General features: G+C 36.8%; 1 protein-coding gene across 15 annotated transcripts in view; it reads right to left on the bottom strand.

The window, feature by feature from the left end:
* Window positions 1–14,293, bottom strand: part of CCDC191 (coiled-coil domain containing 191) — a 115,597-nt gene that overhangs the window by 87,946 nt on the left and 13,358 nt on the right. For 13 of the 15 annotated variants that reach the window (XM_070465946.1, XM_070465953.1, XM_020879671.2 and 10 more), the window contains 3 exons: window positions 11,296–11,474; window positions 9,609–9,832; window positions 6,479–6,629 (listed from right to left, as the gene is read on the bottom strand). In XM_070465946.1, coding sequence (XP_070322047.1) covers window positions 6,479–6,629; window positions 9,609–9,832; window positions 11,296–11,474 — 554 coding nt within the window. Of the gene's footprint in view, window positions 1–6,478; window positions 6,630–9,608; window positions 9,833–11,295; window positions 11,475–12,115; window positions 13,121–13,143; window positions 14,284–14,293 lie in introns of those variants that run through there. The other 2 variants (XM_070465958.1, XM_070465956.1) reach the window with 2 other exon arrangements.

Raw genomic sequence — 14,293 nt, forward strand, 5'->3', positions numbered from 1 at the left:
AAGAATACAGGGGTTAAAAGAGCCTGAACTAGAGCAACCCTGAGAAATAGATACTTTGAAGTCTTCCTGCAAATTACTTAGCTTGCTGTTGAGTTTGTGCTAGTGAACCATTCGGAGGGTGCTGACAAGAGCTTCCTGCTATCTCTCTGCTCGCTGCTAGCCAGGTAGGCATTTTACCCCTTTTTATACTGTGGTCATATTTAGGCTGCTGAGTATCGAAGTTTCATTACCCAAGGGCAGCTTTACGCTCCTTCAGAGCCAGGCTAGGAACATGGATTGGGACCAACATAATGAGACCAGAGGACCTGCTAACTCTGGTGGGGCTTACCAGGGGCTGTCCTGTTTCCAGTCAAGTCTATGTAAAAGCCTGAGGAGTCTGGTCAGTGGGTTTTCCCCCATGTCTCAGTTTTACCTACACCCACTGGAACAATCAAAATTAAGAGGTTCACTAACAAGAAAGCACATGAATAACATAATCATATGAAAGGGGAAGGGGAAGAAAAGAACCAATCTAGGTAACTTTGGAAAATAATTTTGGCTGAATAAGGCTGAAAACAAAAATAGCTGTATAAATATACACAGTAACTAGTAAATTTGTTTCCACAGAAGTATAGGTTACCAATTCTAAAACTACTTTTATAGTATACTAGGACTAAAATAGTTTTAAATAATTTAAAACAAAATAATTAAAAAATAAAACAGTTTAAAATAACTGATGCTTTTTAATTGTGGTGCTAGAGAAGACTCCTAAGAGTCTCTTGGATTGCACAGAGGTCAAACCAGTAAATCCTAAAGGAAATCAACCTCGAATATTCATTGGAAGGACTGCTGCTAAAGCTGAAGCTCCAATACTTTGGCCATCTGACGTGAAGAGCCAACTCATTGGAAAAGACCCTGATGCTGAGAAAAATTGAGGGCAGGAGAAGAGGGCGACAGAGGATGAGATGGTTGGATGGCATCCCTGACTCAATGGATACGAGTTTGAATAAACTCCGAGAGATAGTGAAGGACAGGAAGGCCTGACATGTTGCAGTCCATGGGTTTGCAAAGAGTCAGACATGACTCAGTGACTGAATGACAACAACAAGGGTTACATAAATATATCTTAGATAATAAGTTCCAGGTATAAACAAGCAAGGGGGAAGGCTACACTAAAACCTATGATGATGGATTAGGGTTGACATTATTACAATTATTTTAATATACAGACAGATAGATACAGAAAAAGTTACAAATAAGGAAGGGAAGACGAGCATGACCTCTGTGCTGTTGTACCATAACTGGATATTTCAGTATGAACTAGTGGATTTTAACGTGCATAAATACAGACAGACACAGAAAAAAATACAATGTGCGTGTATGTGTAGGTTAGTGTATGTACATTGATTTCCTAAATCTGTCTGCCAAGAGGGCCCAGAAAACATGATATCCCAGTAGCAGTGAGCACAGCTAGTAACCAGATCTTGGTTTCTAAATATTCTCCAACAAATGGAAGTAGGGTTCCAAGTAGAAGTGGTTGGTTCCAGAGTTAGGGCAGGGAAAGTATAACATGAGCTTAGAATATCCTATGGTACCAGAAAGAAAGGATTTTGAAAGGGCAAAGGAATCACCAGAAAGAGTTCCCAATGGCCAAGATTAGAACAATCTGAAAAACAAAGTAAACAATAACATTAGAATATAATCCAAAGGATCACGTAAATATCCTCAAGTCCAAACTGATACAGATAGGTAACTGAATAAACGAGTAAATAAATAAATGGGGAAGAAGAGACAGTTCTTCCTTCTAGAAGAATCTAAATGAATAAATGGAGAAAAGATGAGGGAAATACAAAAGCATCCTTAGACAACTACCACATAAATTACTGTTACAGGGAAGTTACAGTGAATGCTAAAATCAGTAAGTGAAAGTTTAAGGATAAACAGAATACTTGCATAGTTTCACAATATTTTCTCTAAGATAAGAATTACAAAGGAAAAAACAGTAACTTTACAGTGGAGAAACCCAGCAGACACAAACTTAAGTGATTGAGGTTAACATCAACAGTAATAAGACATATTAACATTATGTGGAGTTCCCTGGCAGTCCAGGAGTTAGGACTACATGCTCTCACTGCTGAGGACCTGGGTTCAATCCCATATTGAAGAACTAAGATCCCACAAGCGGCATGGCACAGCCAAAAACAAAAACAAAGATTACGTGCCCCTGTCATTATACAAGAGAGTTCCAGAAAAACATGTATTTCTTCTTTATTGACTATGCCAAAGCCTTTGACTGTGTGGATCACAATAAACTGTGGAATATTCTGAAAGAGATGGGAATACCAGACCACCTGACCTGCCTCTTGAGAAACCTGTATGCAGGTCAGGAAGCAACAGTTAGAACTGGACATGGAACAACAGACTGGTTCCAAATAGGAAAAGGAGTATGTCAAGGCTGTATATTGTCACCCTGCTTACTTAACTTTTGTGCAGAGTACATCATGAGAAATGCTGGGCTGGAAGAGGCACAAGCTGGAATCCAGAGATGCCGGGAGAAATATCAATAACCTCAGATACGTAGATGACACCATCCTTATGGCAGAAAGTGAAGAACTAAAGAGCCTCTTGATGAAAGTGAAAGAGGAGAGTGAAAAAGTTGGCTTAAAGCTCAACATTCAGAAAACAAAGATCATGGCATCTGGTCCCATCACTTCATGGCAAATAGATAGGGAAACAGTGGCTGACTTTATTTTTTGGGGCTCCAAAATCACTGCAGATGGTGACTGCAGCCATGAAATTAAAAGACGCTTACTCCTTGGAAGGAAAGTTATGACCAACCTAGATAGCATATTAAAAAGCAGAGATTACTTTGCCAACAGAGGTCCATCTAGTCAAAGCTATGGTTTTTCCAGTGGTTATGTATGGATGTGAGAGTTGGACTATAAAGAAAGCTGAGCTCCGAAGAATTGATGCTTTTGAACTGTGGTGTTAGAGAAGACTCTTGAGAGTCCCCTGGACTGGAAAGAGATCCAACCAGTCTATCCTAAAGGAGATCAGTCCTGGGTGTTCACTGGAAGGACTGATGTTGAAGCTGAAACTCCAGTACTTTGGCCACCTGATGCGAAGAGCTGACTCATTTGAAAAGACCCTGATGCTGGGAAAGATTGAGGGCAGGAGAAGAAGGGGACGACAGAGGATGAGATGGTTGGATGGCATCACTGACTCAATGGACAGGAGTTTGGGTGAACTCTGGGAGTTGGTGACGGACAGGGAGGCCTGGCGTGCTGTGGTTCATGGGGTCTCAAAGAGTCAGACACAACTGAGCAACTGAACTGAACTGAACTGATATTATACTGAGAGCGGCCCAGCAACATTTCTTATTGTGTTATCACCAATAATGCATAATCTCAATCTAAGCAGAGCTTCAGAAAACCTCAAATTGAGAGGCGTTCTACAAAATACCTGACTTTCAAAAATGTCAAAGTCATAAAAGACAAGGGAAGTCTGGAGAATGACCACAAACAGGAGGAGACTAAGGAGACACAGCAAACAACTGCAGCGTGAAATTACAAATGAAGTTCTGAAGCAGAAAAAGGACATTGGTGGAAAATAGGTGACATTCTAATAAGCCTTGCTAATTGTACTTAATGGCATTTTACCAATGTTAATTTCCTAGTTTTGATAATTGTACTATGGTTACATAAGATGTTAACATTGAGGAAAGCTGGGTGAAGGGTATTCAGGAACTCCATGTACTATTTTTTGCAATTTTTCTGCATGTCTAAAATTATTTCAAAATAAAGACCCAAAAATATATGTTCAAATCAAGCAGAGTCTGTGGCAAAGTATAGACCATTTATTGTCTCATTTTTAAATATACCATCTGACTCTTTTAAAAGTTGAGTAATTTGTTTCAGTACGCCACTAATTTTGTAAAACTCTTTACATGTATCTGGAATTCATACCTAACACTTCTTTATGAAACATATACAGTCAGCCCTCTGTATCCCCATGCAATACAGCTGTGGATTCAACCAACTGTGGATAGAAAATATTTGGGAAAAAAAATTCCAGAAAGTTTCAAAAAGCAAAACTTGATTGCCATGCTGAAAACTATTTACATAGCAGTGACACTGTATTTACAACTATTTACATAGCATTTATACTGTATTAGGTGTTGACCTGGAACAAACAGACTGCCAAGTATTATTCCTGCAAACTCTGGGTTTATTCGGAATCAGTAGAAAACTGTAAATTTGGGATCTGTACCCATGGTGAGCCATGTTCAAGTTCTTTCATAGCAAGGGGAGAAGAACTCTTACAGGGGGGAAGATTATGTTGGGAGGGCTGTAGTAAGCAGTCAAAGTGAAAGTGTTAGTCATTCAGCTGTGTCTGACTCTGTACGACCCTATGGACTATAGCCCACCAGGCTCCTCTGTTCATGGGATTTCCCAAGCAAGAATACTGGAATGAGTAGTCTTTCTCTTCTCCAGGGGATCTTTCTGACCCAGGGATCAAACCCCAATAGTAAGCAGAGTTCATGGCTTTTCATTGGCTCAGTTCTTGCCAGCAAATAATTATCTTCTTTGGGCTCTGCTATTGTCACAGGGCATGAAAGCTCCCCCTGCTGGTCTCCTGGACCCTACTTACTTCAGGTTTCTGTTTATTTTTTACATAGGTGTTCTAAGTAATCCAGAGATGATTTAAAGCACACAGGAGTATGTGAATTGCGTATATGCTGCTGCTGCTAAGTCACTTCAGTCGTGTCCCACTCTGTGCGACCCCACAGAGGGCAGCCCACCAGGCTCCCCCGTCCCTGGGATTCTCCAGGCAAGAACACTGGAGTGGGTTGCCATTTCCTTCTCTAAGATTATAGGCTAATACCACATTATTTTGTACAAGGGATTAGAGCATCTATAGATTTTGGTACATACTTGGGATCCCGGACCAAACCCCCTGTGAATACCAATGGATGCACTGTATCACTTCTTGCATAGTTGGACGTGGATAAAATTAAAAAATAATCTTATGGGAAACACACATCTTATCTATCTCTCACTGGCTGGAACAAAGCATGGCCCTTTGCCCTTATGTTCTCTCAAGATAGCCCCCTCTACACTTAGTTGCTTTCCAATTTGCTTTCAGAAATCTGAACTGTTACTGCAGGAGGACATATTAACTCCATTCGTCTCATGGAGGACACAGCATCGAACAGTCTTTGCCAATCTTTCCCAAAATGTTAATCCTAACTCTTAATACCTCCTCCTACCATGCTTTTCTCTACCTATTCCTAAAGCCAAAACTCTGGCCAAACTCTTGTTGTTCTATGTTTGAATAGTTATGACTTCTTGCCTGACAGTCCAAAATTCTGCCATCAAACATGTCTAGCTATTTTTTTTAAAGAATTACTTTGACTACTCTATTTTCCCCCTCATATCTTAGTTATCCATGTCATATCCAAATGCCTGTTATTGATTTCTAGGGCCTTTTTAGTCTATCCTAGGGCTTCCAAGTGACTCAGTAATAAAGAATCTGCCTGCTAAGCAGGAGACGCAGGTTCAATCCCTGGATAGAGAATAACCCCTGGAGAAGGAAATGGCAACCCAATCCAGTATTCTTGCCTGGGCAATCCCATGGACAGAGGAGCCTGGCGGGCTACAGTCCACAAGGTCAGACATGACTTAGCAACTAAACAACATTTATCAAGCTCCTGCAATCTCTTCCTGACATTCTTTTCACTTGTTAAATCCATTCATTTGTACATTCATTCCATTAACTTTCACTGAATTTCATCAATACCCAAGGCTGTGGGGTGGCTGTTGTTGGAGACATAAAACATAGGTATTTGTCTTTTCTCATCAGACCTCATTTAAAAATGTTCCAAGGAATTCTTTTTACCTGAAACATTGTAAGCCCCAAATTTATATTGCCTTTGATCCTACTTCACTGAAAAATATTTCTGTCTAAATAGCTTGGGGAGGATGCGAAGTAGTCAATAAAAAATTGGCCAGTTAATTTTACAAAAAGTGGAGCTAAAGAAAGTGATAGAAGAGCAAAATAAAACGCATGCCATTAAAAGCAGAAGCACCAATATACTACTGTTTAGTTTCTGAGCTACCAAAAGGCAAGTAACTTTCTGAATAATTCTTCTGAATAAAAACAGAACATAGTGGTCTATAAGACTGTCAAAGTGGAAGCTATGCTTGCAAACTGCCAGAGATCTACATTAGTACTTACACACTACTCCAAAAAAGACATCCCAAATTCATACCCCAATTTCTCAGGATCACATAGATTATGTAAGAATAGCCCCTGAATAAGAGATCGAAATGCTCCCTTATGTACTAAGTCAGTGGGTAGCACAGAGCAAACGGTGTGGACAGTTCTGGTATTTGTAACAAGGCCCAGTTGGGCTTAGAGTTACACTGTCACATCTCTGATGGAGCCCTTTGTCATTTATGCTGCAGAATGCTGAAAAAAGAGATGTTACAATTCCTACCTGGTGATTTTCCTTGAAAGTTTGTATTAATAACTCTCTCAGCTTCTTCTTTCTTTCTTTTGCCATTTTTTCTTCATCCAGAAGAATAGGAACACTTTGAAACATGCCTTTCTCTGGAATTTTTGGAGAATTTTCTTGCTTCTTCTTCTCTCTATTAACAACAATTAAAAATTACAAGTATGAACAATAGACTTAATTAGAATCTATCACAGTGGAATGAACACTGAATTTTCTATCAGAAGGTAGGGAATTTTAGATCTGGGCCTAAAATTACAGAGTGAGTTTTATGAGTTAGTTTATTCTTTTATAAAATACAGTTAAAAGAAATAACATTGTTATAATGTATTCTGCAAAGTAGAAAACCTTATGGATATTTTAGTAAAGTATTTTCATTGAGTTTAACATTGAATAATACCTTGATCAAAATTTGAGAGATAACAACCATTAGCTATCCTCTGATATAGACATGAGTTCTCTCTCTTCTCACAAGAGGAGATTAAATAGGACCCTCAGGTAAGAAAGGAGTGAAATTTTTATCATAAGGCTTTTACAAGGTTTCTAGGAAGAAAAATAACGAAAGAATCAGGTGTTACTGAATAAGGAGAGAATGGAATTTATATTAATTTAAAAATAGCTGAAAAGAGAAAAAATAGAACATAATAACAAAGAAGAAAAGGACTTCAGGGAAGTTAACAAGAATCTCTTAGTAACTTTGTTGCTCAAATTTCTGGTTCTCTCTTGCTCACCCACCTATCTTTTCTTTCTCTTTCAGGTAACCCCTTTACCCTCACCAATCCAAGCCAGCTCTTAACCATTGCCTTCTTACTGGAGTGTATTAAACTGTACAGGTATGTGTAAGTGTATAAGGTATACATTTTATCAGTGATGTAGTAGAGAGAGCATCTGCCAGGAAACAGGATTCATAGGCTCTGCCACAAACCAGCTGTGAAAACTCTGGAGATTCACCTAGTCTCTCTGAATTTCACTTTACAGTTGTGGAAACTCAAATTGAGAGAGGGATGCCAGAATAATCTAAAGATATTTATTCATTAATTATCATATATCCTATGGGAGCACACAGTTATATCTTATTACTGGGGACATGAACCATCACTTGGTTAAGGTAGCTTTTCCAGTGTAAAGTTGCTATTTTTCCCTTTGTAATTAATAAACCTCTTAGAGAAGACACTTTTGAAACTATTCAATGGAACAGATTTAGGCTACTTTACAAATAAATTAGAAAGCCCTACCAACAATAACATTTTACTGACTTTCCCAACTTACTAATGCCATAACAGTGTTATATTAGATAGTTACAGGCAGATCACAGTGGGCATTAAAAGAAATACAGTTCTAATACTAATACCAGGGATCTAATTTTTAAAAGTAACATCAAAATATGTATCTGTTATGAAAGCAGTATCTGCTCGCTGTGAAAAATTGGAGAGGTATAAAGGACAACCATATTTCTACCCAGGCAACATCTCCGTAGTGTAGTGGTCAGCACGTTCACTTACATATTTCTACCGAGAAAAAAACACTGATAATAAGTCAGTGCTATTTCATTGTACAACTAGTATTTATTTCTCCAATATTTAATACTATAAATAATGTTATTTTCACTATCTTTGTGTATAAATATTTGGATTTCTGATTATTTACTTAGGGTAGTTTTCCTAGGACTGGAATTTCCAGGTCAAGTGATAATAACATTTTTCATGACTCTTATAGTTTATTGCCAAATTGCTTTCTGGAACGTTTAAATCAGTTTGTCCACCTAGAAGGACTGCATGTTCCCTGTCTCACTATATCCGTGGATAAGCTTCTAACTTTTAAGAGAAATGTCTGGTGAGTGAACGTCTGTGGAGTGCCCACTGTGAGCAGAACTTCTGCCTACCATCAAATACAAATTGTTTTCACAATTTATTTTAGGTCAGCCTAGATTTGTCAGGGCTTGAGAGGAATCTGAAGAGCAAGGTTGACCTTAGCAAGAACTCACTAAAACACTGGTGATTGCTTTCTAAAAGGAATGGCATCTGGAGGAGGCCTGAGCCTGGCACTTGAAAGAATGAAACGCACATCCATTGCTGAGCTGTTTTAAATTGGGTGGGATGAGAGCAATCAGGAACACAGGGGGGAATGTTGCATAGGCAGATGGGGGTGGAAGGGATTATCTAATAGGTATTCCTGGCCTCTCAGTTTGAGTATTCAAGCGCTTCGGGCACGTTGTCCTTAGGCTTCTGCAGTTTATGCATCAGTGCTGTTTCTCAGAATAAATATGTTAGAGATTTCATTTATGAAGCTATTCTCTGCCTGAAGATACACAGCAGTACTATATCCTGTGAGGACTATTTTGATTTTCCTCTTTTGTCAGATATTTTTTTCTTTATCAGTGGCAGTAAGGCCATGGGGACTCTGTATGATTATCCGAAGATGGGACACTGAGGCAATTCACAACAAAATGAGGCAAAATTAGTAAATGTGCATAAGGAAACATTTTCAACCTTAAAAACATTCAGGTACACAAACAGATGCAAACTAACCAACAGGATACCTCTTAGAAGTGTAAAAATACTGAAAAGTGATGACCTCCCCCAATGCTGAGTGCAACCCACTGCCAGCAATCATGTTAATAAGTACAACCCAATGGGAAATGAATTTGGCAATGTTTCAAGAGTCATAAAAGTATATACCATTTAACTCAGTAATTACACACCTAAGAACATAATTCAAAAGAATGAAAACACTCTACACTTAAGGATGCTCACTGAACTATATACTGGTGAAAAATCTGAAATTAGCTGAAATGCTTACCTGTATGAGGAGTGGAGGTCATTACATAAATTATGGTATAGAAACTCAATGGAGTAAAATACACACCTTAGGACTCTAGGCAATGTGGTAATTACAACAAGCAGAAAGACAAATTAAATGTATTTTATGGTTTCAATTAAGTACCCAAAGGAACCAAGACCAGGAAGAAACATGGAAAAATAAAAATAGCTAACTTGTTGATTTCTCTTTTGTGTTTTGTTATTGCATTGTTGGTACATTTTAAAGAACTTTAGAGTACTTACAAAATGACTGCTTAAACAAAAAAACTTCACGCTGCTTATCACAGCTGGCTTACATTTTCCATGCTTCTTCCACTGTAAGTCGCCTCTCAATTATCTCCCTCCGCAGCTTTACCATCTCCCTTTGAATCTCCTCCTCCTCTTTCTTGGCCTCTAGAGCCTTCCTTTTCTTCTCTTCTTGCACCAGATACTGAGCCTCTAAGAAGGCCGATTTTTTCAGGGTCTTTTCAATTCTCTGGCGCTCCAGCTCTTTCTCACGTCTTAAGCGATTTTCTTTTACCTTCAAGAGAATACATCAAGGTTGAGATGCAGCCTTTCAAGTAGAAAGGGATATGCAAAACCTAAGAACACATTTTGAAGTTCAGAATACAACTACTTTGAAACATGCTGGCCCAGAACCCCACTGTTTATCAGAAAAAGAGGCGAAGTTCATTTGTTTACTGGGTAATGGCAAAGACAAAGTTTTAAATGAAGTCAGGAAAGACGACCCCAGACAATTTGGGAATTATTTGCACCATGAAAAAATTGAAATCGAATGGGTTGCATGCCAAGTTCTGGATTCTTGTTTAGTAATGATTTCCTATCCGAAAGATCTTCCAAGGTATACATTACTGTTATTTATTTAGGCTCTGTCTAAATTATAATGCTAATTATAATTTAAGAAAGGATAAGGGTATTTTTGATAGGCTACTTTGTAAAGGCTAGAACAGTGATTTACTGACTTCAGAAACATGACCTTTTATTCAATTCTACCTTTATTTAAATTTATCAGTGATTCTGGATCATATTTGGAAATCAAAATCACGAACTTCACAGACATTTCTGAATAAGCACAATCATTTTTTTTTTCAAATTCATTAATTCTTTAGAGGCTTACAAGCTATGAATTAAACAGTGGTCCTTTCCTTCCTGTTTCACTTAACTTTACCCTTATCTTATTCTCTGTTTGTGATAAGACTTCTAGCTAATGGCTCTTAATGAGCCATTTCCCCATCTTTCATCATAAATTCAAACCAAGCTCATACTTCTACCCCAGTTTCTCTAACATCCTTAGTGCTGCTTCAGCATAACTTATGGTTTAAAGTAATCAGAAATTCAGTATTACAAAAAGACAGCATACACATATACAGACATTAATTCTAGTCTGGTCTTAGTTCTGGACATGTGGAAAAGACTTGGCCATTCTGATTTCCTGAAGCTCCTCTACAAAGTGTTGAGATGAATCTTTTCCCTATAACCTACTATCCCCTTTGGAGAAAAGAAAGTTTCCATATGCCTTTCTAATTCAAAACAGATGAACTAGATTTAATTCCCTTCCAAATTATAGTCACAAAATGAGTAAATTTTTCCACCATCTAGAAAAGAATTATCATTATAACATTCACCAGAATATTCATGATATTAATATCTTCACATTGCAATTCAAAAATCAAATTTGAGCAAAACCCAATCTACATATTTATAATATGAAGTACCACATCCAAACTAATAAAGCTTAGCTCACCACTCTCCTGGTCAAAATCAATTATTCCTCTTTTTGGTTTTCTTAAATTGTTTCCTATCTTCAGTTTATGAGCATTATTTTTCCTCTGAAGTTCTTATATTTTATTTTTATTCTTTCTAACCAAACCACAGATGGCACCCTTTTTCACAATAAAGCCTAAGTCTTTATTTAAGCTTATTAAATGTGTTACACCAAGATTGCTTCCTGTTATCCATTTTAATTTTGCTTTTCCCTCCCACCTGCTTATGTCTCATCTCCATCGTAAGACGAGGATCCTTCTGCCACTTCTTGTCTTGCTTTTCATTCATTCCAAGATCTTCCAATATCCCAGAATCCACCACGTCTTTATGGAGCAGATGGTCTATGAATTTTTGAACAGTGGTACTCTCATCTTCTTCCTCCAAATAACCACATAAATCTGGGGGAAACAGAACAACAACAAAAAAAAGGAAAATCAAAAGAAGTTTTTTAAATTTAACTTTAGTATAATTTCCATATTTATATAAATAATCCTGGTACAATAAAAATACAAAGCTGTGAGTTCAATAAATAGTAACTGATAATGCCAATTGGATGAGTACAACCCTCAGCAGCTACCTTCATCTAAGAGGAAAAAACCTCTGCTCATGAGGAACTGCCTTCACCCAAGTCACTAACAACTCCCTCACTGCCAAATTTAAAAGATACTACTTTTACATTTGTATTTCAAGGATTTAAACATCCTTGATGACTCCAGAGCTCTTTTTAAAAAGGCTTTACTGTGGTATAAATAACATACAATAGACTTGTAAATATTTAAAGTCTACAGTAAGTTTTGACATATATAGATACCAGTAAACATCATTACAATCAAAATAATGAATTTATCTGTCAGCTACAAAAGGGTCCTCATGCTGATGTGCAATCTCTTCCTCTAAGTTCTTCCCATGCTCTTTGCCATATCCCAAAGATAACCCCAGCCCTACTTTCTGCCAAAAGATTAGTTTATGTTTTCCAGAATCTGGTATCAATTAAATTATATACTATGTATTCTTTTTGGTCATGCTTTTTTAAACTCACTATAATTATTCTGAGGTTCATTCATGTTGTTGTATCAATAGTATATCCCTTTTTACTGCTGAGTAGTATTCCACTGTATGGACATACCACCATCAATTCATTTTTCTCATCTGGAATAGACATTTGGATTGTTTTCAGACTTTGCCTGTCACAAATAAAGTTGTTATGAACATTCGTGTACAAGTCTTTGTATGAATATATGCTTTCTTTTCTCTTGGGAAAATGCCTAGGAGTGGAATAGTTGGATCATATGATAAGTATATGCTTAACTTTTTAAGAAATTGTCAAACCATTTTCCAAAGTGGTTATACAATTTCTCATTCTTACCAGCAGTGTAGGAGTGCTCCAGTTTCTCCACATCCCTACCAAAACTTGGTATGATCAGCTTTTTAATTAAGCCATTTTAATAGTTTCATAGTTACTACTGATTGTAATTTTAATTTGCTTTTTCCTAATGCCTAGTGATACTGAATATTTTTATTGCTGATGTTCTATTTAATTCTATGCATTATCAAAAATGGGGTACTAAAGTCACCAAGTGTTATTTCTGAATGATCTATTTTTCCCTTTAATTTTGTCAGTTTGTGCTTCACTTACTTTGGGGCTCTATTTCTAGGTATATATATGTTCATCCTTGTTATGTTTTCTTGATGGATTGACCCTTTTATTACCACAGAATGCCCTTCCTTGTCTTGAGTAACAATTTTTTTATCTTGAGCTTATTTTTTCTGAGATTAGTAAGCTACTGTCACTCCTTTATGGTTATTGTTTGCATAGTACATCTTTTTCCATCCTTTTACTTTCAACCTATTTGTGTCTTTGACTCTAGATTGTGTCTCTTGGAACAGCATATAGTAAGGTAATAATTATAAGTTCATTCTGTCAGTCTACATCTTTTGATTGGAATGTTTAATCCATTTACAAGTAATATAATTTTTGATAAAGTAAGATTTATGTTTGCCATTTTGGTATTTGTTTTCTGTATGTGTCATGGGTATAAATGCCTTTTTTCAGGTTGAAGAATTTACCTTTTATTACTAGATTGCTGAGTTTTAATCAGGAATTGATTTTGCCAAGTATTTTTTCTTTACCTATTGAGATTATCATGTTAGTTAATAATTTTGATAAACTTTTTTTTTAATGGCTAGTTAATATTTTCATTCAGTGTTTTGATCCCCCCAAAAAGTAACACTACAAGCATAAGATAAGTGAGGACTGGTATAGTACTAGAAGGTAATAACAAATCTGAGTTAAGATATAACTAGATCTATTAGCACCATATGAAAGAAAGTAGCAGTTTCTTTAAATTTCAGACACACTTTAGAATAAATACTACATACTAAAATGCTTCATTCTAATAACAACATCACTAAACTAGAAAAATATATAAAAGTGGCAATCAGTATATCTGAAGCAATGTGATATAAAGAACTTCTGAGAGTACTGGTGCTATTTAATCTAGGAACACTGACCTATATGAAGGTTCAGATATGATTACAACTCCCACAGAAAAAGAGAAGACTATTCTTGAGAGAGAGAGAAAATTATATCAATATTTTCTGTTACACTAAAGGGTAAAAGTTGAGGATAATATCCTAATTTTTCCTAAAAAAGAGAGAATTTACGAATATTAGAACCTCAAAACAGCTGAATAGGCTCTTCCCAGAGTGCAGGCCCTCTATCCTGGAAGTGTTCAGGCAGAGATTATATTATCCCATGTAAGGGACACTTTGGAAGAACCTCTGTCTGAGGGGGTGAAGAGAGTAAATCAGATTAGGTGATCCTGAGGAGTCCCTTAATTTTAAAAGCTCATGACTTTATGACTGTGGAGTCCTAAACAAGGGAAATGCTAAAAGATGAGTTCACCAGGGGTGCCTGAGTCATGCAAGGGGAGCTGCCACCACCATCACTATGTCTACACTTATGCTTAGAGAAAATATCTTAGACTCTTGGAGTACAACTGAGGAATCCTCACGAGTTAGCTATTTACCTTGTATGATACTAGCTCTGTATACAAGTAATAACCTTCCTTATAAAGAGATTTGAAACATTTTGTAAATACAAAATGGTATGCCAATGTTTAAATATGGTAAAACATTGAAACAGCCATCAAAGTAAATGGTCATCCAATAATATATGGAAAGAGGCATTCTTAATCAGCATTAATTGCTGTTATAA

The sequence above is a fragment of the Odocoileus virginianus genome, chromosome 4 (genome assembly GCF_023699985.2).
Source record: "Odocoileus virginianus isolate 20LAN1187 ecotype Illinois chromosome 4, Ovbor_1.2, whole genome shotgun sequence".
Lineage (NCBI taxonomy): Eukaryota > Metazoa > Chordata > Mammalia > Artiodactyla > Cervidae > Odocoileus > Odocoileus virginianus.